Below are 23,572 nucleotides of genomic sequence, written 5' to 3'. Positions count from 1 at the left end.
TTAAATTTAAGTGGCTGATTACCTATGGAGTAAGTGCTTTTTCTTCTTTATAAATTTACTCTATTCCTCCATTTTTCTGTAATAAACATAATTTTTCATAACAAAAGACAGCTGATGTTATAAAGATACAGTGTATTTATTTTTAATCAAGGAATATCTATAATCAGGAACCGAGAAATGTGTCAAGCTTTCAATAAGCAGTTAATGTACACCTCTGTTTCAAGAGGAAACTCATGTCAGTATTGTTTAAGTGAAAAGTATTTCCTCATCTTAAACAGAAGACTTCTTACCCTTCCACTTAATACGGGTTTCCTCCACTACTGAAGGTGAGAGCGTTTCTATGAAACTTTCCTGAGCTGAAATGGCATAAAGTGAAGAAACAATTATCTGAGGACACATCTTGCTAACAGAGACACAAATCAAGTAAAGCACAGATGCTCACATGGTTCCAAGCTATGGTGGCTTGAGACGCTGAGTAGCTCCTGGTGCAGGGGCTTCACGTGTTGGGCTCACTGTTCCCTGCAAAATAAACACTGAACACTATATTTGCTTTCACCCTTTTTTGTAAAAGCAAAAATCCTCTTTGAACTTCTTTTGGTTAGTAAAAAGAGGTACAAATAGGTCTTTCAAAAAAGTGAAGTGGCATACAGTGAACCTTTGAAATGTGGGAGATACCTGTTATTTTATTTTTTTGAGATACCTGTTATTTTATAACCATGTTAAGGTCAGCACTTAAATCTTTATTTCTGGGAGGAGGGATTGCAGGATCCAAAGGTAAAATGTGGGATCATTTCCCCTTTTATGTTTCTTAATATTTTCAGTTAAGTAAAAAGTAATGAGCCTATTATTTTCAAAATCATTAGAAATAAAGCTTTCTTCCCCTCTATCTAAAAAGAAAACACTGAAGTTACCCAGTGTAAAGAACTGGTTTGAAATTAGAATACAGTTAATACTTTTAACTGAGTTGTATTTAGTTAGGTCCATGAGGAAAATTTGTTCCATTTTTTTACCAGTAAACAGAAGGCCATTTAGTCTGCTCAGACTTATTCAGGATCATTAAAAATATGTTAGTGGTTGCTAACTTTGGCTTCATGCTCATATGAACACATTTTTTTCCTCCAAGTTAGTTTCACTATCATTTATTTTGCTTTTGCGGCTCAAAGCTAAACTTGGATATAGCAAATAATTCACAAAAACCACCATATATATTTTTCTGTTGCACTGGGTATATAAAAAGCTTAAGTAAACTTTTCATTCATGAATTTACAAATATAATGACATTCAATTTTAAATGATTCTTTAAAAAAATATTCTTAAAAGCTTTTAGATTGACTTGGGAGAAAAGTCAAGCATGAAGGTGTCATGTCTCTACAACTCATTAATGAGACCAATTTTAACACAGAGAACGATGAAAACTTCCAAAAGGGATGCAGGGAACTAATAAAACAATATACAATTCTTGATTTTTTTCCCCATTCACCCATAAAAGAAAGATACACATGATCAACTGGAGAAGGCAATGGCGACCCACTCCAGTACTCTTGCCTGGAAAATCCCGTGGATGGAGGAGCCTGGTAGGCTGCAGTCCATGGGGTCTCGAAAAGTCGGACATGACTGAGCGACTTCACTTTCACTTTTCACTTTCATGCATTGGAGAAGGAAATGGCAACCCACTCCAGTCTTCTTGCCTGGAGAACCCCAGGGACGGACGGAGCCTGGTGGGCTGCTGTCTATGGGGTCACACAGAGTCGGACAGGACTGAAGCGACTTAGCAGTAGTACATGATCAACTAAATAAATATGCATATTTGGTTTGAAAAGGTATTAATTTCCTCTTCTGGACACTTTTTTTAAGGTTGTTTTTAAAAAAGGATTCATTTATTTGACCGCACTGGGTCAGTGTTCTGGCCCGTGGGATCTTCCATTGTGGCACGTGGGCTTCACAGCATATGGGATCTCAGCTCTCCGACCAGGGATCGAACCCCTATCCTCTGCATTGCAAAGGGAATTCTTAACCACCGGACCACCAGGGGAAGTTCCTGGAGCCTCTTACATAATGGTGTTTTTGCTAGTTTATGTATGCTATCTTTTTTTTAACTAGATAACAATTCACAGCAAGTTAAAAAGTTATAGGAATGTACCAGTTTTGAGTAAACTACAAATTTCACCCTTCAAAATCCATATATGAAGTAATTAGGACAGAGAGAATACAGCATGATATATTCCAACCTCACAGAGATCAAGTCCGAAAGGACAATGTGACTTGGGTTGCATTTAGAAAAAAAAATCAACTGAGATATTTATTATTACCAATTGTAAGCAACTGGCGAAAAGGAGGGTAGATCTTACTGTACCCAGAAATTAATAAAACACTTGAAAAAACAAATATAAATTTAATAATAAACATTATGGTCAGGTTGTTTATTAAGGAGGCAACCACACATACAAGTTCGGCTATAGAAATGTTTGCAAATCAAACTTCATGTGATCTAAAAGGACCATGCGTAATGTCAAAAATGGACGCCTGTACATTCAATAAAAAGTTAAATATACATAGTCTAGATCATTCTAGAGTTATACAAACATCTGGGGACACATATGGATCTTATTTCCTTCAGAAAAACGTTTTTATAAAAGTGATGTATTGAGATAATAATTTTAAAAAGTATCTGACAATTATGAATGGTCCCCAGTATTACAAAATGTGATTTTCAGGGTATGAAAATCAAAAAAAGCCAACCCTTCAGAGTGTTTTATATTATACAAACAAGTTTTGTAGAAAAATGATCCAGCAAATGCTTGAGTTAAGAATATTTATATTTTTCCAATTCTTTACACTTTTATTAACACACTTACAAAAAAATAACATTCAAACACTGAAAAATTAAATAACTTTGGAAGCAGAGCTCATAGCCTTCTGCTCACATATAAGTGACAATTCTGGGCTGTTGGCACAAAAAAATAATCAACATTCATAAAACCCTTACTACTATATATCAAACATAAGTTAAAATCATAGGCACTAGTTTATCAAATCCACATTTCATCTGTAAGAGTAACCACAGCGAATCCTTATATTTTTCCCAAACAGAAAAATTGGCAATACACAAAGGCTTTCTAGTAAAAAGGCAATTTTTCTCTTTAGGAAACTAAAAGCCAATAGTCTGTGGTAGTATAACAGCAGGTAAAATAATACTTTACCTAACTCAGATCCATCATGTTCTTAACAAGTGATGAAAATTTTAATTAAAGAAAAATAGACATTTTTTTTTTTCTGATGCAGCCATTAAAAAAAAAGTTAAATAACCTGAATATTCCTTTTGAAACTGATAATCTAACTTAAAAATGTAATGGGTGTTTTGTAAGAGTTAAAATTCCTTTTAATTATTAGATTGCAGCATTTTTTTTTTTTTTTTTTGCAATGTTGCACTGAAAACTGAGACCTATTTTTCCTCTTGTGTATACATGGTTTAAAAGAGACAGTGGCTAGCTCTTTTACTTACTTAGATTTTTATAAGAGATACCCCTCTACCTGAAACAGATGCATTATCTTCCTCTGAAAAGCAACATTTTTAAGTTCATCATTATATGTGGAATTCTGGCGCCATCCTTTCCTGACCCACCCCCATCACCCTCAAATCCAAGAATAAAATTTCTTCCTTGCATTATACACCAAAATACACTAGCACTGGCAGTTTAAACTTCCAGCAGCTGTGCTAACTGAATGACTCCTTACTGGTCAAGCTAATAAAGACTACCATGATGTCCATCATGGCAGAACAGCGGTCTTGATCTTAAAAGTTTTATCCTTCTCTCAACCTATAAACCTCAGTACTATGCTGAATATAAGCTTCCCATTTCTCTCTCAATTTCTTTTGCCAACTTACAGAATGTCTTTGACTAACAGAAGATGAACGTATGTTCAAATATCTAAAATCCTTTAATGATCTGACTGCCAATATTTTAAAGCTCTGCAAATTAAATATTTTAAAACAGACCTCACCATGAAAAAAATGAGAAGTCTGCAGAAGATGGAAGCTTTAGTCTAGTAATAGTCAAATAAAATCCAAATTAGTTATTTCTAGGATATATATAAGGGCCATCACAGAGCAAGTGTTTAACAGGTTAGAGTCACATGTAGTAGGTTTCATTTGTACCCCCAAATCCCAAAACTGACGTCAGACAGAATCTAAAAGGGACAGTATTTTCAAAGGGTGTTTTGAAACAGTTGCTCAGTTTAAAGCAGATAAACTTAAATAGGATTCAGCAGGCTATAATTTCCCACCACATAATAGGCTGCTAGGTCAATTAATAGTAACAATAAAACTGTCATTACCAGAGTTTTTGAACGTTAAGTGCATAGATTACACCCCCTCCCCCTTATTGTATGGTTTTGTTCCAGGTTATAAGCACTGAAGTGGTGTTATTTATATCAAGAATAAAGACACATACTACTTGCTCTTTCCCATCATGGAAACCTGCTAATAAAAACAAGATCTCTTAGTCCTGTAACAGATAACAGCATGTGAAGAAGTTGGCTTCAATAGCAAAGGCTATCTTTCCTGAGCCAGGAGCTATAAAGTTTAGAAAGATTGTACAACTGATATTAAGCCCTTTTGGCAATCAAAACAAACACACAAAAGTCTGATATGTCGATGCAACATGATGGATGCACGGTGTAACACTATCTGGTGGTGGTGATATGTGAGCTACATCCAAAACTTAAGATTAAACAAAATGACAATTTTTCTAATGAATCTGTGAAAATAATTTATAGGATTCTCCCAAATTTAGGAACTGTGTTTTAAATCTCTAGCCCAGGTTTCTTCCCACCCTGTCCCCTTCCATCTCAATCTAGTTTCCTGGAGTACTAGTGAAACATTGTAGATAATTAGTCAGAATATTAGTTCTCATTAACACAAATATTTATTGATACTATGTATACAGTAACTTAGGTTGAATGTGAAGTTTTGGATAGCTAGAATTCACCTTGTGCACAAAGGTATGCTCTCATTTACAGATGGGCATTTCTCTTTGGCATCCATTAGTTTTTTGCCCAGATATTGGCCTCTGTCAAATATTAAAAAATCAATTTAGTTGCTATTAAATAAAACTAAAAGTGATTCCATGGAGAGTGATTGTATGATTACCAAACACATCTGATGTTAAATGTCATTAAAGTGCTGTTTGATCATCTCTGTCAATTTGTGCTAATTAAGACAGAGAGGGCTGGGATTTTATAAATCCCAAGAGTCTTATCTGAACAGTCTGCATATAAAAGTTGTCTTTTAGCCTGGTGAAGGGGTATCCATGAAGCTGTGGACCTCTGCATTCTTGTCTTTGCTGGTCAGTAACAGCCATCTTTCCAACTGTCATCTTTCATGCTGCCATAGGTTTTAGGAGCTGGCAAGGATCTGAAATAAAGCAATTTTACAGAATGATTTGCAAGGTTTTATGGAACATTACCATGCTATCTTCCACGCATATCAATTACTTTGTAGGTTGCAACACAATCCAATGTTCCAGGGAACTGCTGAGATCAAAGCTCTAAACAGCTATTAGCACGACCATTCTACATCAGGCATGTCCACAACTTTTAAGTTTTACTGGGTATCAGGTAACTGCACTAACCTCTTTTTTGCTAACATAGACACTGCAGTAAGAGAAAAGACTGTCTTGTCTTTTCCAACCAAATGGATCACCAAACTTATTACTTATTTATTTGAGGGGTAAACTGATGAATGTGTTATCAGTGGCACAGTGTCACCATCATGAGAGAGGCAAAATGGGACAGAGCTTAAAAGGACTCTGAAGTCAGACATACTTGGAACTGTATGTTGCTAGTTGAAGTCTCAGGCAAATTACTTAACTTCATTAAATTTTAATATTCTCTGAAAAATAGGCATAACAACAGTACCTATATGTCTAATGCTATAGTAAAAATTAAGTAAGGTGTGCATGTGCATGCTAAGTCGCTTTAGCCGTGACCGACTCTGCGACCCTATGGACTGAAGCCTGCCAGGCTCCTCTGTCCATGAGATTCTCCAGGCAAGAATACTGGAGTGGGTTGCCATTTTTTCCTCCAAGGGATCATCCTGACGCAGGGATTGAAAAACTGTTGTACTCTACTGAACTCAAAAATGTAATATATTATCTTAGAAATAAAAGAAGTATGGTTAATTCAGTTTCAATGCTTAAGGCACAAAAGCACTTCTTTCATGCAAATAAATATTTCAAGTTTAATACATTCAACACCTAATGATGGTGGTAAGCACAGTCCTTACCACCATATCTGAAAGGTACAGATATGACTACATATATGTGACTCCCAATCTGGGTAGGCTCAGAATCATCTGAAGATTAAACAAACAAATTTAAAAACAGCATACCTACAGATCTGGGGCTTCACACCAGATCTACTTTGTAGGCAAAACTCAGCCTCTATATTTACATAAACTCCACAGAACATTCTGAACTGTAGTGAGATTTGAAAACCAACATCCTGGATTACACACTCAGACCTGACAGCTACAAGTTGTATCTTAAATCTCATTGTAGGTTCTACTATGCTTTTATTTTTTTTTTAATTTTATTTTTAAACTTTACGTAATTGTATTAGTTTTGCCAAACATCAAAATGAATCCATCACAGGTATACATGTGCTCCCCCTCCTGAACCCTCCTCCCTCCTCCCTCCCCATACCATCCCTCCAGGTCGTCCCAGTGCACCAGCCCCAAGCATCCAGTATCGTGCATTGAACCTGGACTGGCATCTTACTATGCTTTTAATATCTTTACTGAATCTCATTATATTCAAAACAAACAAATACCACAACTGGATGGAGTGGTTCTAACAATTTTTCCTAGGAATTCACCAAGATGCTTAATCATACCAGGCATCTGGGCAAATTTAATCTGAATCAAAGTGATATAATACCCCAATGTCCCAAGTGAGAATTTCTTGAAAGTAATGTTTTATTCAAATTTTAATGATTTTAGTGGGAACCCACTAGGACTCCTGATCTTCACTATTAGAACTGAAGGTAATTCCTGTCTACCCACTTTCCTATACTCAAGAAGGTCAAAACAGAGTGTTTGCCACTTACCTGCGAACAGGCTGTGCAAGTTTGCTGCGAGGCACTGGTATACCCCCAGCAGAAGGGGCACTGGGTCTGGGCAAGCCACTTCTCATCACAGTTGTCCCTGCAGGTCTGGTTAGAGTAGTGCTGTTGATATTGCTGGGAGGATTTGCTGGGACTGTGTTCTGAACCATGGGAGGCCCAGGTGAGGAAGTGGTTTGCATGAGTTGTGTTGTTTCTTGGCTACCAGGAGAACCAGAGCCATGGTTACTAAATGCTTTTACTGGTTGCCGAAGAGCCAAAGGAGACGGTGCTGCAGGGGAGCGGAATTTACCTGGAGAAGGTACTGCAGAATGGCAAAGAAAAATCAACGTTTTCAGTGGAAATCAAGTGCAAGTGAAACTGCTGCTTTATGACTGGGCACCAGTACATCTGTATTCCTGAAAATTCACTCTATAGAAATGCAAGGAGTAAAGAATATTTCTGGGGTAATATATACATTTACATAAAGATCACTAGCAGCTCTTAAGTAACCAAGTCCTTACTCAGAGGACTGTAACTATCCTTGATAACAGTGTTTTAATTTTTAACTAGGTCAGCTAGGAATCCACAATAACAGAAGAGACACTGCAGCATTCTGTTTCAGCACGGCAACCAACCTAAGCCACATTGTAGAGGTGAAAAAAGTGCTGGCTACTAGAGGGTTGACTAGAATTTCAAACACACTTTCCCCTCAAAGAAACAATCATGTAAACATGTATCAAGTACCTGGAAAGTAAGTCCTCTCTCATCCACAGTGTAACTTAAATCTTAGAAACTGAACCTGCTTCTGTTGTGCTTCAGCAAGTAAGGAAGTTAAAATCTAGGGGCACATCAAGAACTATATGAAGTCATAGGATAGAGACGCTATGTTTTGCTGGAATGTCAATTCTACTAAGTAGTTAGTTAAAAGACATTATTAAAACAAGTAATGATACACAAAAGAATTAAATGTACAATTGAAGTAATTTTTGTCAAAATAAGACTTCAAAATAAATTTTATTATTGTGGTGGTCCCTTAGCATTGTAAGCTCAGATGTTGCGGGATTCATTCGTCCTTTCCTGCTTATTCTATTTGGATAAATCACCTCTGGAAGGTTTCTTCAAATACCTATGAATGCCTACATACAATATAGATAAAAAAATATTACCTTAATATGCTTTACCTAACAAAGAACTCTGGGGTGGGGGTTCAGAGTGAATGATAGATGGGGGTAAGGCAGGAGAGTTCAGAGGAAAAGGGAGAAAGAAGTCAGAGTCACCCTATTCTCTCTGAACCTGCATTACTTTGCCTAAGATATGAATAGAGAGAAAGCTTGACTGTGTATCAAAATCCCAAGGAACATTAAAAGGAGGGGGAGAGGGGCCCAAGCACCATCCCCAGAAAATCTAGTTTGGAATGAAATCAATATACTTATTTTAAAACCACAATAGGAGTGTCCGACCATGTTGACAAAAACAGGACAGGGCTTACCCTCCTGCTATAAGCACCTCTATAATTTGGGTAAGATACATAAAAACGATTTTCAAATATTGAACAACAGGCAGTACAGGACTGTAATTCCTGAGAGAAGGAAAATAAATGTGATGAGCTCTCTGGCTTTTTTTGGGGAGGGGATGGTGGTGGACTTTTTGGATTATAGAATGAGGAGGAGGATCCAGAGAATATCAAAATTATCTTGCTGAGTTGAGGAGACAAAAATTGGACTCTGAGGGGCAAAGTACCTTAGAGGAGGGAGGTGCTCCAGAAGACCTCTATAACTCAGGTCTGTTTGAACCTCTGCCTGAATACTGAGCTGTGCACTCACCAAGTAAAGCTCCATATGACTGAGCAAAGAAGGCATGTAGTAAACTGAACAGTTTCCAAAGCTTATACAGGACTAGGACACGTTTGAGTTTCAACCAGTTAGAGCAGAGAATCCTTGCCAAATATTCAGGGCAATCAGGGGACACTCTAAAAGGAATAAACTAGTTCTAGAATAAAACAACTCTAAATCCACTCTAACAAAACTCAACAAAAAGCCACTAAAGCAGGGATCAGCAGGTTACCACTCATGGGAAACTAAAATGCTTTTGTAAATAAAGTTTTATTAGAATATGGCAACATTTGTATGTTTATATTTATTGTCTATGGCTGCTTTCCAGCTACAAAGTAAAACAGTTACAATAGAGACCATATCACCCATGATCCTAAAATATTTACTATCTGGTTCTTTAAGAAAATGTTTGTTGATCCTTGCTCTAAGGATCACACTAATCTATAAATAACTGTCTACCAGAACAAAGTCCACACTATTTAAAATTAGATAACAAAATCCAGCATACAACATAAAACTTCACAATGTCTACTAACCAATAAAAACTAGTAGACATATAAAGAAACTGTAAAGTGATAACCAAAACTAGGCTAAAAATTAGTCAGGACAAACAGATTAAGAAGTCACAGGGATGACTGAGCTACTGAACTACTGTAATAGTTTATAAATACTATTACATACAAGCTTAAGGATATAAAAAAATATAAATATGAGATGAGAATTAAAAGATTTTTTGAAGAGCTAGATAGAACTTTTTAAAAAACTTTAGGAATTCTATTCTTATTATTTTTGGCTGCACCCTGTGGCTTGTGGAGAGAAAACAGACTTAAAAAAAAGTCTCCCAAGGCAATAAACATAAAAGTGAAAATAAACAAATAGGACATAATCAAACTTACAAGCTTTTGTATAACAAAGGAAACCATAAACAAAATGAATAAACAACTTAAAGAATGGTATAACATATTTACAAATGATGGGACAAACAAGGGCTTAATTTCCAAAATATACAAACAGCTCATATAACTGAACAGCAAAAAACAACCAACCAATTGAAAAATGGGCAGAAGACCTACATAGACATTTCTCCAAAGAAGACATACAGGTGGCCAATGCGCACATGAAAAGATACTCAATCATTAGAAAAATTCAAATCAAATCTATGATGAGGTACCACCTCACACCCATCAGAAAGGTCATGATAAAAAACTCTACAAAATAATAAATGTTGGAGATGGTGTGGAAAAAAAGGAACCCTCCTACACTGTTGGTGGGAATGTAAACTGATGCAGCCACTATGGAAAACAGTACAGAGGATCTTCAAAAAATTAAAAATAGATCTACCATATGATCCAGCAATCCCACTCCCAGGCAAACATCCAGACAAAACCACAATTCAAAAAGATAAACACAGTCCTATGTTCACAGCAGAACTATTATTCACAATAGCAAAGACCTGGAAACAACCTGAATATCAATCAACAGATGAATGGATAAACAAGATGTGTTACATATACACAATAGAATATTACTCAGTTGTAAAAAAAAGAATGAAATAATGCCATTTGCAGCAACATGGATGAACCTAGAGATTATGAGACTAAGTGAAATATGTTAAAAAAAGACAGATACCATATATCACTTATATGTGGAATACAAAATATGACACAAATAAACCTATTTATGAAACAGAAACAGACACAAAGAACAGACTTGTGGTTGCCAAGGGGGAATGAAGTGGGGGGAGGGATGGATTGGGAGTTTCGGATTAGCAGAGGCAAACCATTACATACAGAATGGATAAACAACAGGATCCTATTGCATAGCACAAGGAACTACATTCAATATCATGTGATAAAACCATAATTAAAAAGAATTTTTAAAATGTATATATATGTATAACTGAATCACTTTGTTGTACAGCAGAAATTAACACAGCACTCTAAACTAACTATTAATACTTCAACAGAAAAAAAGAAAGAAAGGAACAAACAGAATTTTCAGGGACCTGCAGGGTTACAAGAGGCTTACATCTGTATATCACTGGAGTACTAGGAAGAAAGGACAAAGAGAGGACAAAAAGTATAGTGGGAAACAATGACTTTCGTATATTAAAACTCACCATATTTGCTAAAGGACATAAACCTGAAGATTCAAAAAACTAAGAGAACACTAAACTAGATAAATCCAAAGCAATCCATGTCAAAACACATCACAATTAAACTTTTGAACATGAAACACAATAAAAACCTTGAAGTCAGAGAGAGAGATAATACATAACCTATAGGGGAAGATGAATTTTTAACAACAGTGGACTTCCCATCATAACCCACAGAGATTAGAAGGAAAGTGGCATAAACTTTTCAAGAGTTGAAAGAAAAGAAATGTCAACGCAGAATCCTATGCCCAGAGAAAATATCCTAGAAAAATTAAGGGAAAATCAAGACATTCTCAAGACAAGAAAACCAAGACAATGTGTGGGCAGCAGACCCATTTCCTCCCCACCACCCTGCCAAAAAAACCCAGTCGAACAAGTTCTATAAACAGGCAGAAGATGATAAAAAGATGGAACCCTTGAATACCAGAAAGGAAGAAAGAATAAGGTAAACAAAAATATAGGCAGACACACAGGCTTTCCTTCTCCTTGAGTTTTCAAAATTATATTTGCAGGTTTAAGAAAAATTTGTAATACTAATGTCATTGGAAATATTAAAGTAAATATTTATGACAATTATAAATAGGGTGAGGGTAAAGATACATGAAAAAAGGTAAGGTTTACATACTTGAACTGATAAAATGATAACATCAACAGTGAAGTGAAGTGAAAGTCGCTCAGTCATGTCCGACTCTTTGTGACCCCATGGACTATATAGTCCATGCAATTCTCCAGGCCAGAATACTGGAGTGGGTAGCCTTTCCCTTCTCCACAGGACCTTCCCAACCCAGAGATCGAATCCAGGTCTCCCGCATTGCAGGCAGATTCTTTACCAGTTGAGCCACAAGGGAAGCCCAAGAATACTGGAGTGGGTAGCCTATCCCTTCTCCAGTGGATCTTCCCGACCCAGGAATCAAACCAGGGTCTCCTGCATTACAGGTGGATTCTTTATCAACTGAGCTATGAGAGACTGATATGTATATATGATGTAATGCATATATAATGTAATACAGTCACTATAATAACTATGCAAATATATGCACTCAAAAACACTACATTTAAGTCATTTGTGGTTGCCATAGTGGAGAGAGAAAATCAGACAAAGTTGGTCCAAAGGTACAAACTTCCAATTATAAGACTAATAAGTACCAGGGGTATAATGTATTGATAGAACTTAATTAACTGCTGTATGTTATATATGAAAGTTGCTAGAAGAGTGAATCTTAAGATTTTTTGGTTTTGTAGCTGCATGAGATGATGGATGTTCACTAAACTTAATTGGCTATCATTTCATAATGTATGGAAATCAAATCATTATGTTGTATATCTTATATATATACAGTGTTGTATGCCAATTACATCTCAATAAAACTAAAAGGGAAAAAACACTGTAAGTCAAAATGGAATTCTAAAGAATGTTCAAGTAACCCACAGGAATGCAAGAAAAAGAAAACAGATAAATGAAAAATAGGGAAAACAAACAGAAAACAACAAATAAAAATGGCAGACTTAAGCACATCAATAATTACACGAAATGTAAATGGGCCATCTGTATCAATTATTAAGCCAGATTTGGTAGAAATGCATTTAAAATATAACCTAAGTTTATGCTGCCTATAAGAAAACTCACTTCAAATATAAAAATATAGGGAGGTTGAAAGTTAAGGGATGGGAAAAGATATATCATGCCAACAATACAAAACGCAAAGCATGATGTTTACAGTAATATCAGATAATTAAAAAGAAAATTACACAGGACAAGGAAGGATAATACATAATGAAAGCAGGGTCAAATTACCAAGACAAGCCAATCCTAAATGTGTACATACTAAAGACAGCTATAAACATGTGAAGGAAATACTTTGAACTGAAAGGAGAAATAGACAAACCCATAACAGTTGGGAGATTTCAACATCTCCCTCTCAACTAACAGAACTAGACAGAAAACAAGCAAGTGTATGTAAAAACTCAACATCACCACCACCAATCATAGGATCTAATTGACATTTATATCAACAGAACAGTCTACTCAACAACAGGAGAAAACACATTCTTTTCAAGTGTCCACAGAAACCAAGTCAAGACAGACTATACCCTGGGCCATAAAGCAAACTTCAACAAGTTTTTAAAAAACTGAAATTACAAAGAGTACTTTCTCTGATCATAATACAATGAAACTAGAAATCAATAACTAAAAGGTAACAAAGATTTTAAAAATCACTTGAAAACCAAACAATACACTTGAATAGAAATTTTATAATATATGGAACTGAATAAAAATTAAAATACAAAATATCAAAGTTTGTGGGTCATAATTAGAAAGTCTTACATCAGTAATCTAAGTTCCTATCTTCAAAAACCTAGAAAAAGTAGAGTAAAAAAACTCAAAGCAAGCAGAAGAAAATAATAAAGAGCAAAAATTAATGAGACTGAAAATAGAAGAGCACAGAAAAAAAAATCAATGAAATAGAGAGTTCTTTCACAACTGACAAACCTGACAAAATAAAAAGGAGAGAAAATACATAGTATCAGTAGTGAAATGGGATATCACTACAGACCCTGGAGACGTTAAAAGGACCATAAGGGAGTACTGAGAACAATTCTACACATGTTAATTTGACAATTTAGATGAAAAGAACCAACTGTTCAAAATGCACAAACTACCGTGACTCATCTGGTATGTAACAGATAAACTGAATGGCCGTATAATTATTAAGGAAACTGATTACCAACAATGGATTGTCTAGTCAAAGCTATGGTTTTTACAGTAGTCATGTATGGATTTGAGAGTTGGACTATAAAGAAAGCTGAGTGCCGAAGATTGGTGCTTTTGAACTGTGGTGCTGGAGAAGACTTTGAGAGTCCCTTGGACTGCAAAGAGATCAAATCAGCCAATTCTAAAGGAAATCAGTCCTGAATATTCACTGCAAGGACTGATGCTGAAGCTAAAACTCCATTACTTTGGCCACCTGATGCAAAGAACCAACTCCTTAGAAAAGATCCTGCTGCTGGGAAAGATTGAAGGCAGGAGGAGAAGAGGACGACAGAGGATGAGATGGTTGGATGGCATCACCGACGCGATGGACATGAGTTTGAGTAGGCTTCGGGAGTTGGTGATGGACAGGAAGGCCTGGCGTGCTGCAGTCCATGGGGTCGCAAAGAGTCAGACATGACTGAGTGACTGAACTGAACTGACTGAACTGAAATTTCATAACTCGAAATCCTCTGAAAGAGAAACCTCCAGGCACAGACAACTTCACTGAAAAAATCTACCAAATGTTTAAAGAGGAATTAACATCAATTCCATATACTCTCTACCGGAAAAGAGAAGAGGAGAGAATAAATCAAAATTCATTTTATGAAATATCAGCCATAATATCAAAACAGAAAAAGACAGTGTCAAAAAAGAAACTTGAAGACCAATACCTCTCAGGAATATGGACATAAAACTCTTAACAAAATATAAACAGAAAGAACTCAGTGATATAAAAAAAAATTATACACCATGATCAAGTGGGGTTTTTTTCCAGGATGCAAAGATAGTTCAATATTTGAAAATCGATCAACATAATCCTCCACAATAACAGGCTAAAGAAGAAAAAGTACATGAGCCCACCTATTTTTGATGGCAAAAAGCATTTGACAAAGTTCAACACATATTCATGACAAAATTTTCAGAAAAAGATGGAATAGGAACTTCAACTTGATAAAGAGCACCTACAAAAAAATCTACAGCTAACATTATACTTACATGATATAACAATATAAACAATATATAATAATAACCTCAGATATGCAGATGATAACACCACCCTTATGGCAGAAAGCAAAGAACTAAAGAGCCTCTTGATGAAAGTGAAAGAGGAGAGTGAAAAAGTTGGCTTAAAGCTCAACATTCAGAAAACTAGGATCATGGTATCTGGTCCCATCACTTCACCATCACTTCACGGCAAATAGATGGGGAAACAGTGGAAACAGTGTCAGACTTTATTTTTTTGGGCTCCAAATTCACTGCAGATGGTGGCTGCAGCCATGAAATTAATAGACACTTGCTCCTTGGAAGAAAAGTTATGATCAACCTAGACAGCGTATGAAAAAGCAGACACATTACTTTGCCAACAAAGGTCCGTCCAGTCAAAGCCATGGTTTTTCCAGTAGTCATGTATGGATGTGAGAGTTGGACTATAAAGAAAGCTGAGCACCGAAGAATTGATGCTTTTAAACTGTGGTGTTGCAGAAGACTTGAGAATCCCTTGGACTGTAAGGAGATCAAATCAGTCAACCCTAAAGGAAATCAGTTCTGAATATTCACTGCAAGGACTGATGCTGAAGCTGAAACCCCAATACTTTGGCCACTTGATGCGAAGAACTGACTCATTTGAAAAGACCCCGATGCTGGGAAAGATTGAGGGTTGGAGGAGAAGGGGATGACAGAGGATGAGATGGTTGGATGGCATCACCAATGCGATGGACATGAGTTTGAGTAAACTCCAGGAGTTGGCATACTGCTGTCCATGGGGTTGCAGAGAGTCAGACATGACTGAGTGACTGAACTGAACTGAACATTATATTTAATGAGGAAAGACTGAATGCTTCCCCTCTAAGATCAGGAACAAGGTAAGGATATATGCTCTCATCACTCTTATGCAACTCAGTGCCAGAAGTTCCAGTGAGTGCAATAAATAAGAACAGAAAACAATGGACCTTAGGTTGGTACAAACATAACAGGTTTTTTACATTGCTGAAACTTGCCATTTGATACTGGAATACATTCTTCATAAAGGTGGTTATGTTACACATCATTTTAATTCACATTTCTTGCTTTATGCTTTTTGCTAATGACTTATTACTTATTTTTTATATTTTAGATTATGGAAATGATGTTAGACAAAAAGCAACTTCAAGTGATTTTCTTATTTAGTTCAAAATGGGTCATAAAGCAGCGGAGACAACTCACAGCATCAAGAACACATTTGGCCCAGGAACTGCTAGGGAACATACAGTGCAGTGGTGGTTCAAGAAGTTTTACAAAGGAGAAGAGAGCACTGCAGAGGAGGAGCATAGTGGCCATCCATTGGAAGATGCCAACTGAGAGACATCATCGAAGCTAATCCTCTTACAACTAACCACATGAGAAGTTGCCTAAGTCTCAATGTCGACCATTCTGTGGTGGTTTGGCAGAGGAAGCAAATTGGGAAGATGAAAAAGCTCAGTTAGTGGGTGCCTCATGAACTGACTGCAAATCAGAAAATTGTCATTTTGAAGTATTGTCTTCTTTTATTCTACACAATGAGCCATTTTGCAATCCTATTGTGATGTATGATGAAACCAGGATTTTGTATGACAACAGATGAGGACCAGCTCATGGCTGGACTGAGAAGAAGATCCAAAGAACTTCTCAAAGCCAAACTCGCATGCAAAGGTCATGGTCACTGTTTGGTGGTCTGCTGTGGTTTGATCCACTACAGCTTTTTGAATCCTAACGAAACTGTTACATCTGAGAAGTATGCTCAGCAAATTAATGAGATGTAACAAAAACAAGCAACGTTTGCAGCCGGCATCAGTCAACAGAAATGGCCCAATTCTTCTCCACGACAACGCCTGACTGCACATTACACAACTGATGCTTCACAAGTTGATCAAATTGGGCTACTAAGTTTTGCTTCATCCACCATATTCTCCGGACCTCTCATCAATCGACTACTATTTCTTTAAGCATCTTCGACAACTTTTTGCAGGGAAAATGGATCCACAACCACAGGAGGCAGAAAATGCTTTCCAAGAGTTCATCAAATCCCGAAGCACAGATTTTTATGCTCTAGGAATAAGCAAACCTATTTCTCATTGGCAAAAATTTGTCTATTGTAATGGTTCCTATTTTGATTAATAAAGATGTGTTTGAGCCTAGTTATGATTTAAAATTCATAGTACAAAACTGTAATTACTCTTGCACCAACCTAATAGATTTCTGGGAAAGACTGAGGGCAGAGGGAGAAGAAAGTGTCAGAGGATGAGATGGCTGGATGGCATCACCGACGCTGTGGACACGAACTTGGGCAAACTCCAGGAGATAGTGAGGGACAGGGAGGCCTGAAATACTGCAGTCCATAGGATCACAAAGAGTCAGACACAACTGGGCGACTGAACAACAACAACAAGTTAGGGGGGAAAAAAAAACTCTTTTTACACAGAAAATCCCAAGGAATCTAAAAAACAGACAAAAAATAAAATCTTCCAGAAATTCTAAGCTCAGGAAAGTCACAAAATGTAAGATAAACATACAAAAACCAATTATATTTCTATATGCCAGCAGTAAGTGTATGGAAATATAAATTTTAAATGCAATACCATTTGCACTGCATCCCAAAATAGAGAAAAATACATACATAGATGCAAATCTAACAAAACAAGTTTCAGCAGATACCATAGGTTAGCTGTGAAGATCAAATGAGTAATGTATACGCAAACTGTTGATAAAATGTAAAATATTACAGGATTTATAAGACAAATCATATCCATGCCTCCCATACCCAGGGAATGTGGTGCCTCTCAGCCTGCTGCAGCTCAGTTTTCTGGAAAGATATTCAACAATGCCACTCAGGACAGTCTCCTGGGCTGTTCTGATAAACTGACTAAAATATAGGCATTAAGTAAGTTAGGCTCTATCACCCAAATTAATTATGACAGCAGGATATAATTTCTCTTTACTCATTTTGGATATCAAGAATTATACTTGAACCAAGGCACAAAATGAAGGAATGTTATCTGCCCCAAGCAAGAATTAGAATTCTATTTATAAAACTGACATGACTAAGAATGTTAACTGTGGTGTCAGAGTCATCTCTAAAATGGAATGGTGGGTGATATGAGGATTCTTGTTTTTCAAATACTCATTTTTGTCTTTTAATAAGCATTTAATAAAAATCTGTTTATTTTCTATTTAAGGCTTAAATAATTCAGCAGGCACTTCACTCTAAAAAACAGAAACTGATTAAACTGTATACTGTATTCATCTTGATATTCACTGAATTTTTTACAAATAATCTATCACAACATTAAACACTATCTTGCAATATAAAAACTAGACATATCAAGTGGTTGTTTTCAGTCATGTGTCAACCAAACTACAAATTACATTAATTGTATAATTTTTAAAAAATATGTAAATGTCCAATAAATATATAGTTTGCAATAAAAACACATAATGCCAAACATTGGCCACCAAGACTAATGGGGAACAAAATACTTATTAAAACATATATGCCATTCAGTTAATTAATAAAGAATAAGGACAAAAATACTTCCTTGTCAGTTATCCTAATTACACTACTCATTCCAGCCCCTCAATGATCTATGCACCATAAATGATGGGCAACAGGTTACTGACATAGTAAGGGCTTTAAAAATAATTTCTGGTTATTAAAGGCCACAGAGATGAAGTAAATATGATTCTCTCATTACAAAGTTAAAGAATCCTTGTTAAACGAGATGGTAGTAACCATCTAGTACAACCCTTCCACTCTATAGTGAACGAAAATTGCCATAATCACAGAAATCAACTGACCAAATAAATAGGAAAATGAGGCCTTGAATCCAGGTCTCCTGATTCCCAGACTGGTAATACCAAAGGAGAAACACCTCTGGGACTAAAAGTTAAAATATCATTTTTAACATTTTAAATTTCAGCTAGACTCAGAAAGTTTATTTGTGGGGCTACTATCCTATGCAAGTTTGATAAGATATGACACCAAGGCATATTAAATTTTTAATGGCTAACAAGTAATCATAAAAAAGTCTTTGATTTCTTCTTTCATTAGTATACAGTACTTGCCATTATTTTTCTAAGCATATAAAGAGAATATTTATTAAACATAAAGGCAGAAGAAACCTGTGAGAATCGACTTCACTAGCTTTTCTTCCATATATACAAAAACACTAATAGATAATAAATAAGCTACCAACAAACATCTGCAGCATCAGCAGCATTATTCACAATAAATACAAAATGGGAAACAACTCAAATGTCCACCAACTGATGAATGGATAGACAAAATTGGTTTGTGTCCATACAATGGGATATTATTTGGCAATAAAAAAGGAACAAAGTACTAATACATGCTAAATACGAAGAACTTTGGAAATGTTATGGTAAGTGAAATAAGCCAGCTGCAAAGATCACATATTGTATGAATCTATTGATATGAAATGTATAGCATAGGCAAATCCAGAGACAGATTAGTGGTTACCAGTGCCTGGAAGGAGTGGGGAATGGGGACTGACTGCTAACAGTGCCTGTATTTCTTATGGGGTGATGAAAATTTCTAAAATCAGACAGTGGTTAACAGTTGCTCAACTTATGAACTGACCTTTGAGTAATTCAAGGAGTTAGAGGTGCTGACCATTTTCACAGTGGAAAATCCACACATAACTTTGCAGTTGGCCCTCTGTATGCATGGTTCTGCGCCTGTGGATTCAGCCACTACAGACCGTGTAGTAGTGTAGCACATGTGCATAGTGAAAAAATCCATGTATAAGTGAACCCACACAGTTCAAACCCATGTTGTTCACGGGTTAACTGTATCACCCTTTTTTTGCGTACACTTTAAAAGAATGAATTTTAAAATAAGGGAGGAGAATAAAAGCAAGAAACCTCAGAAAATAAATAGCCCTATTTTCGAACAGTTCCCTAAAACAACAGAAGAGGGAGCACTACAGCCATAAATTAGAAACTTAAAACTCCCTTTCTAAGTGTTTAGAAAACCAATTTCACAGAACAATAAACAACAGAAAGAATGAGGCCAAATTTCATATAAAGCTATTATATGAAAAAAAAGAAAGAAAATAAATAATAGAATAATACTTCTACTAATGGTGAAATCTTGCCAAATATGTCTACCATGCATACACAACAAAGGTCCATCTAGTCAAAGCTATGGTTTTTCGGGTAGTCATGTATGGATGTGAGAGTTGGATTATAAAGAAAGCCGAACACCGAAGAACTGATGCTTTTGAAGTGTGGTGTTGGAGAAGACTCTTGATAATCCCCTGGACTGCAAGGAGATCAAATCAGTCCTTCCTAAAGGAAATTAGTCCTGAATATTCATCAGAAGGACTGATGCTGAAGCTGAAACTCCAATCTTTTGGCCACCTAATGTGAAGAACTGACTCACGGACAAAGAATTAATCTCAAAAATATACAAGCAACTCCTGCAGCTCAATTCCAGAAAAATAAAAGACCCAATCAAAAAGTGGGCCAAAGAACTAAATAGACATTTCTCCAAAGAAGACATACAGATGGCTAACAAACATATGAAAAGATGCTCAACATCACTCATTATCAGAGAAATGCAAATCAAAACCACAATGAGGTACCATTTCACGCCAGTAAGAATGGCTGCAACCCAAAAGTCTACAAGAAATAAATGCTGGAGAGGGTGTGGAGAAAAGGGAACCCTCTTACACTGTTGGTGGGAATGCAAAGTAGTACAGCCACTGTGGAGAACAGTGTGGAGATTCCTTAAAAAAAACTGGAAATAGAACTGCCATATGACCCAGAAATCCCACTGCTGGGCATACACACCGAGGAAACCAGAATTGAAAGAGACACGTGTACCCCAATGTTCATCACAGCACTGTTTATAATAGCCAGGACACGGAAGCAACCTAGATGTCCATCAGCAGATGAATGGGTAAGAAAGCTGTGGTACATATACACAATGGAGTATTACTCAGCCATTAAAAAGAATATACTTGAATCAGTCCTAATGAGGTGGATGAAACTGGAGCCGATTATACAGAGTGAAGTAAGCCAGAAAGAAAAACACCAATACAGTATACTAACACATGTATATGGAATTTAGAAAGATGGTAATGATAACCCTGTATGCGAGTCAGCAAAAGAGACACAGATGTATAGAATAGTCTTTTGGACTCTGTGGGAGAGGGCGAGGATGGGATGATATGGGAGAATGGCACTGAAACATGTAAATTTACACATGTGAAACGAATCGCCAGTCCAGGTTCCATGCATGATACAGGGTGCTTGGGGCTGGTGCACTAGGATGACCCAGAGGGATGGGATGGGGAGGGAGGTGGGAGGAGGGGTTTCAGGATGGGGAACACATGTACATCCATGGTGGATTCATGTCAATGTATGGCAAAACCACTACAATATTGTAATGTAAAAAAAAAATTAATTAATTAAAAAAAAAAGAAAGAAAAGACCCTGATGCTGGGAAAGATTGAAGGCAGGAAGAGAAGGGGGTGGCAGAGTATGAGATGGTTGGATGGCATCACTGACTGGATGGACATGAGTTTGAGCAAGCACCAAGAGTCTGCAATGGACAGGGAAGCCTGGCATGTTGCAGTTCAAGGGGTCACAAAGAGTCAGACATGACTGAGCAACTGAACTGAACTGATGCACTGCTGCTGCTGCTGCTGCATCGCTTCAGTCATGTCCAACTCTGTGTGACCCCATAGACGGCAGCCCACCAGGCTCCGCCATCCCTGGGCTTCTCCAGGCAAGAACACTGGAGTGGGTTGCCATTTTCTTTTCCAATGCATGAAAGTGGAAAGTGAAAGCGAAGTCGCTCTGTCATGTCTGACTCTTCACGACCCCATGGACTGCAGCATACCAGGCTCCTCCATCCATGGGATTTTCCAGGCAAGAGTACTGGAGTGGGGTGCCATTGCCTTCTCTGAACTGATGTGCACACACACACAAAGATGAAAATTACAAGATACAAAAGAACATAATAAATAATGAAAAACACTCAAAAGTGAGATGGTGGAACACAGAAAAGATTTAGACATAAAATAAATCATTTCAAAGTGAAGTCTAAGATGCAAGGAACAAGAGTCACCATACACAACAGAGTGCTTTAAGAGAAATAAATAATGAAAATAAACTTTTATAGAACAAGAAGAAATTAAGAAAGATGAAAAGGATTCAAGAGAAGGCAACAAATATAGAAGGCAAAGAACTCCTAATATGTGTACAAGAATTCCCACAAAAAGAGAAGAGCAATACAAAAGGACGCAATAATGAAAACTATAATTTCAAAGAACTTGTCTAAAATTTTTAAATCTCTGCAACTTTAAATTGAAATAACACAAGTCTGGGGAAATCAACTCAGAAGAACCAACAAAGAGATGCATTCTCATAAATTATTGGACTTTAAAGAGAAAAAAAAACCTTTGGACATCTAGATAAAAATATCAAATGATTGTAACAGAAACAACTCTTATTCCTGACAAAAAATAAGAGTCATATATTTAGGATACTCAAGGAAAAAAAATATAAGCCAAAGATTTCATATCAAGCTGACTTTCAAATATAAAAATAGCAAACAAGCTGTCACCAACATACAAAAAATGAGAGAATGGATATTGTTCCCATAACTCCTTCTGAAGGAATCTACTAGAGGATAAGCTTTAAATAAAAAAATTGACTGGTGAGACAATATCAACAGACTGGTAGTAAGCATCAGAAATTATTTAAATGTAGAGCTATCTCTAAATGAGGTATAAAGGAGAATATGGAATAGTTAATATATGGGAAACGTTTTATAAACTGTTTTTAGTAACCATACTGTATGGTGTATTACACTAATGTTATTTATCGCCAGAAGATTCTGTGTAAAACATGGGAGAAAAATTGTTACATGATACTCTATTTCTATGTGTTTCCAAGAAATAGGCTTCTCAGAGCAGGATAAAAGAAAGAAAGATAATAAGTTAAAAGAGGCTAAAGCCCTAAATTTGAAAGGGAAGTATTAGCATGAACTCATTAAGGCTCTCAATCTTAAAAAATAAACAAACTTACACATATACAGTTCTAGTAACTGAAAAGACCTAGAAATAATGACCAATAAGATAGCAAAGAGCATAACTAATAACTAAGATTTTGGTTTTGAGATTCCATTTCCTACCAAAACAGGTTTTCTGAAGAAAACCTAAATCCAGGTCTGTGGCAGGAAATGTAAAAGATGAGCCAATCTTGTCATATAAGTTTATTAAGACTTTATCAAAGACTACCAGGGTTGTGTCAAAAAGACCTGAACACCAACTTGATGATGCTTCTACCAAAGTTGGGAAAATGCCCAGAATAGATTGAAACACAATAAAAAAATGTTTGTTTAAATCTATACATTTATAATGATACAGAGTAAAGAAAAATACTGGTTAATCTTTGGAGAATTCTAGGTTGCTAATTTTTTATTTTGCAAACTGGTAAATAAAGGGAAAAAACAAGCACTGAAATAAAACTTTAGTGCTGATTTACCAAAGAATAAGAAAAAGTTTCTCTACATACTAGTTTTTTTATTTTAAATAAAGGAATATTAGAATTGAAAAACCCAATTCTGCAATTCCTAATAAAGTAAAGATATAGGCATTATGCATCAATGCCTGTTAATATCACATGAAACAGGCAACCCCACTGTATGCACCTTTGGCTGAAGAAGTGCCACCACCAATGAAATAGTCT

General features: G+C 36.2%; 1 protein-coding gene across 2 annotated transcripts in view; it reads right to left on the bottom strand.

Annotated features, from left to right (window-relative positions):
- Positions 1 to 2,387: 2,387 nt before the first annotated feature.
- SLAIN2 (SLAIN motif family member 2) overlaps positions 2,388 to 23,572 on the bottom strand; it is a 71,879-nt gene continuing 50,694 nt past the window's right edge. For both annotated transcript variants that reach the window (XM_070791413.1, XM_070791412.1), the window contains 2 exons: positions 7,105 to 7,423; positions 2,388 to 5,413 (listed from right to left, as the gene is read on the bottom strand). In XM_070791413.1, coding sequence (XP_070647514.1) covers positions 5,347 to 5,413; positions 7,105 to 7,423 — 386 coding nt within the window. In that variant the 3' untranslated portion in view covers positions 2,388 to 5,346. The remainder of the gene's footprint in view (positions 5,414 to 7,104; positions 7,424 to 23,572) is intronic.

The sequence above is a fragment of the Bos indicus genome, chromosome 6 (genome assembly GCF_029378745.1).
Source record: "Bos indicus isolate NIAB-ARS_2022 breed Sahiwal x Tharparkar chromosome 6, NIAB-ARS_B.indTharparkar_mat_pri_1.0, whole genome shotgun sequence".
NCBI lineage: Eukaryota > Metazoa > Chordata > Mammalia > Artiodactyla > Bovidae > Bos > Bos indicus.
This window is presented reverse-complemented; position numbering and strand designations above follow the sequence as displayed.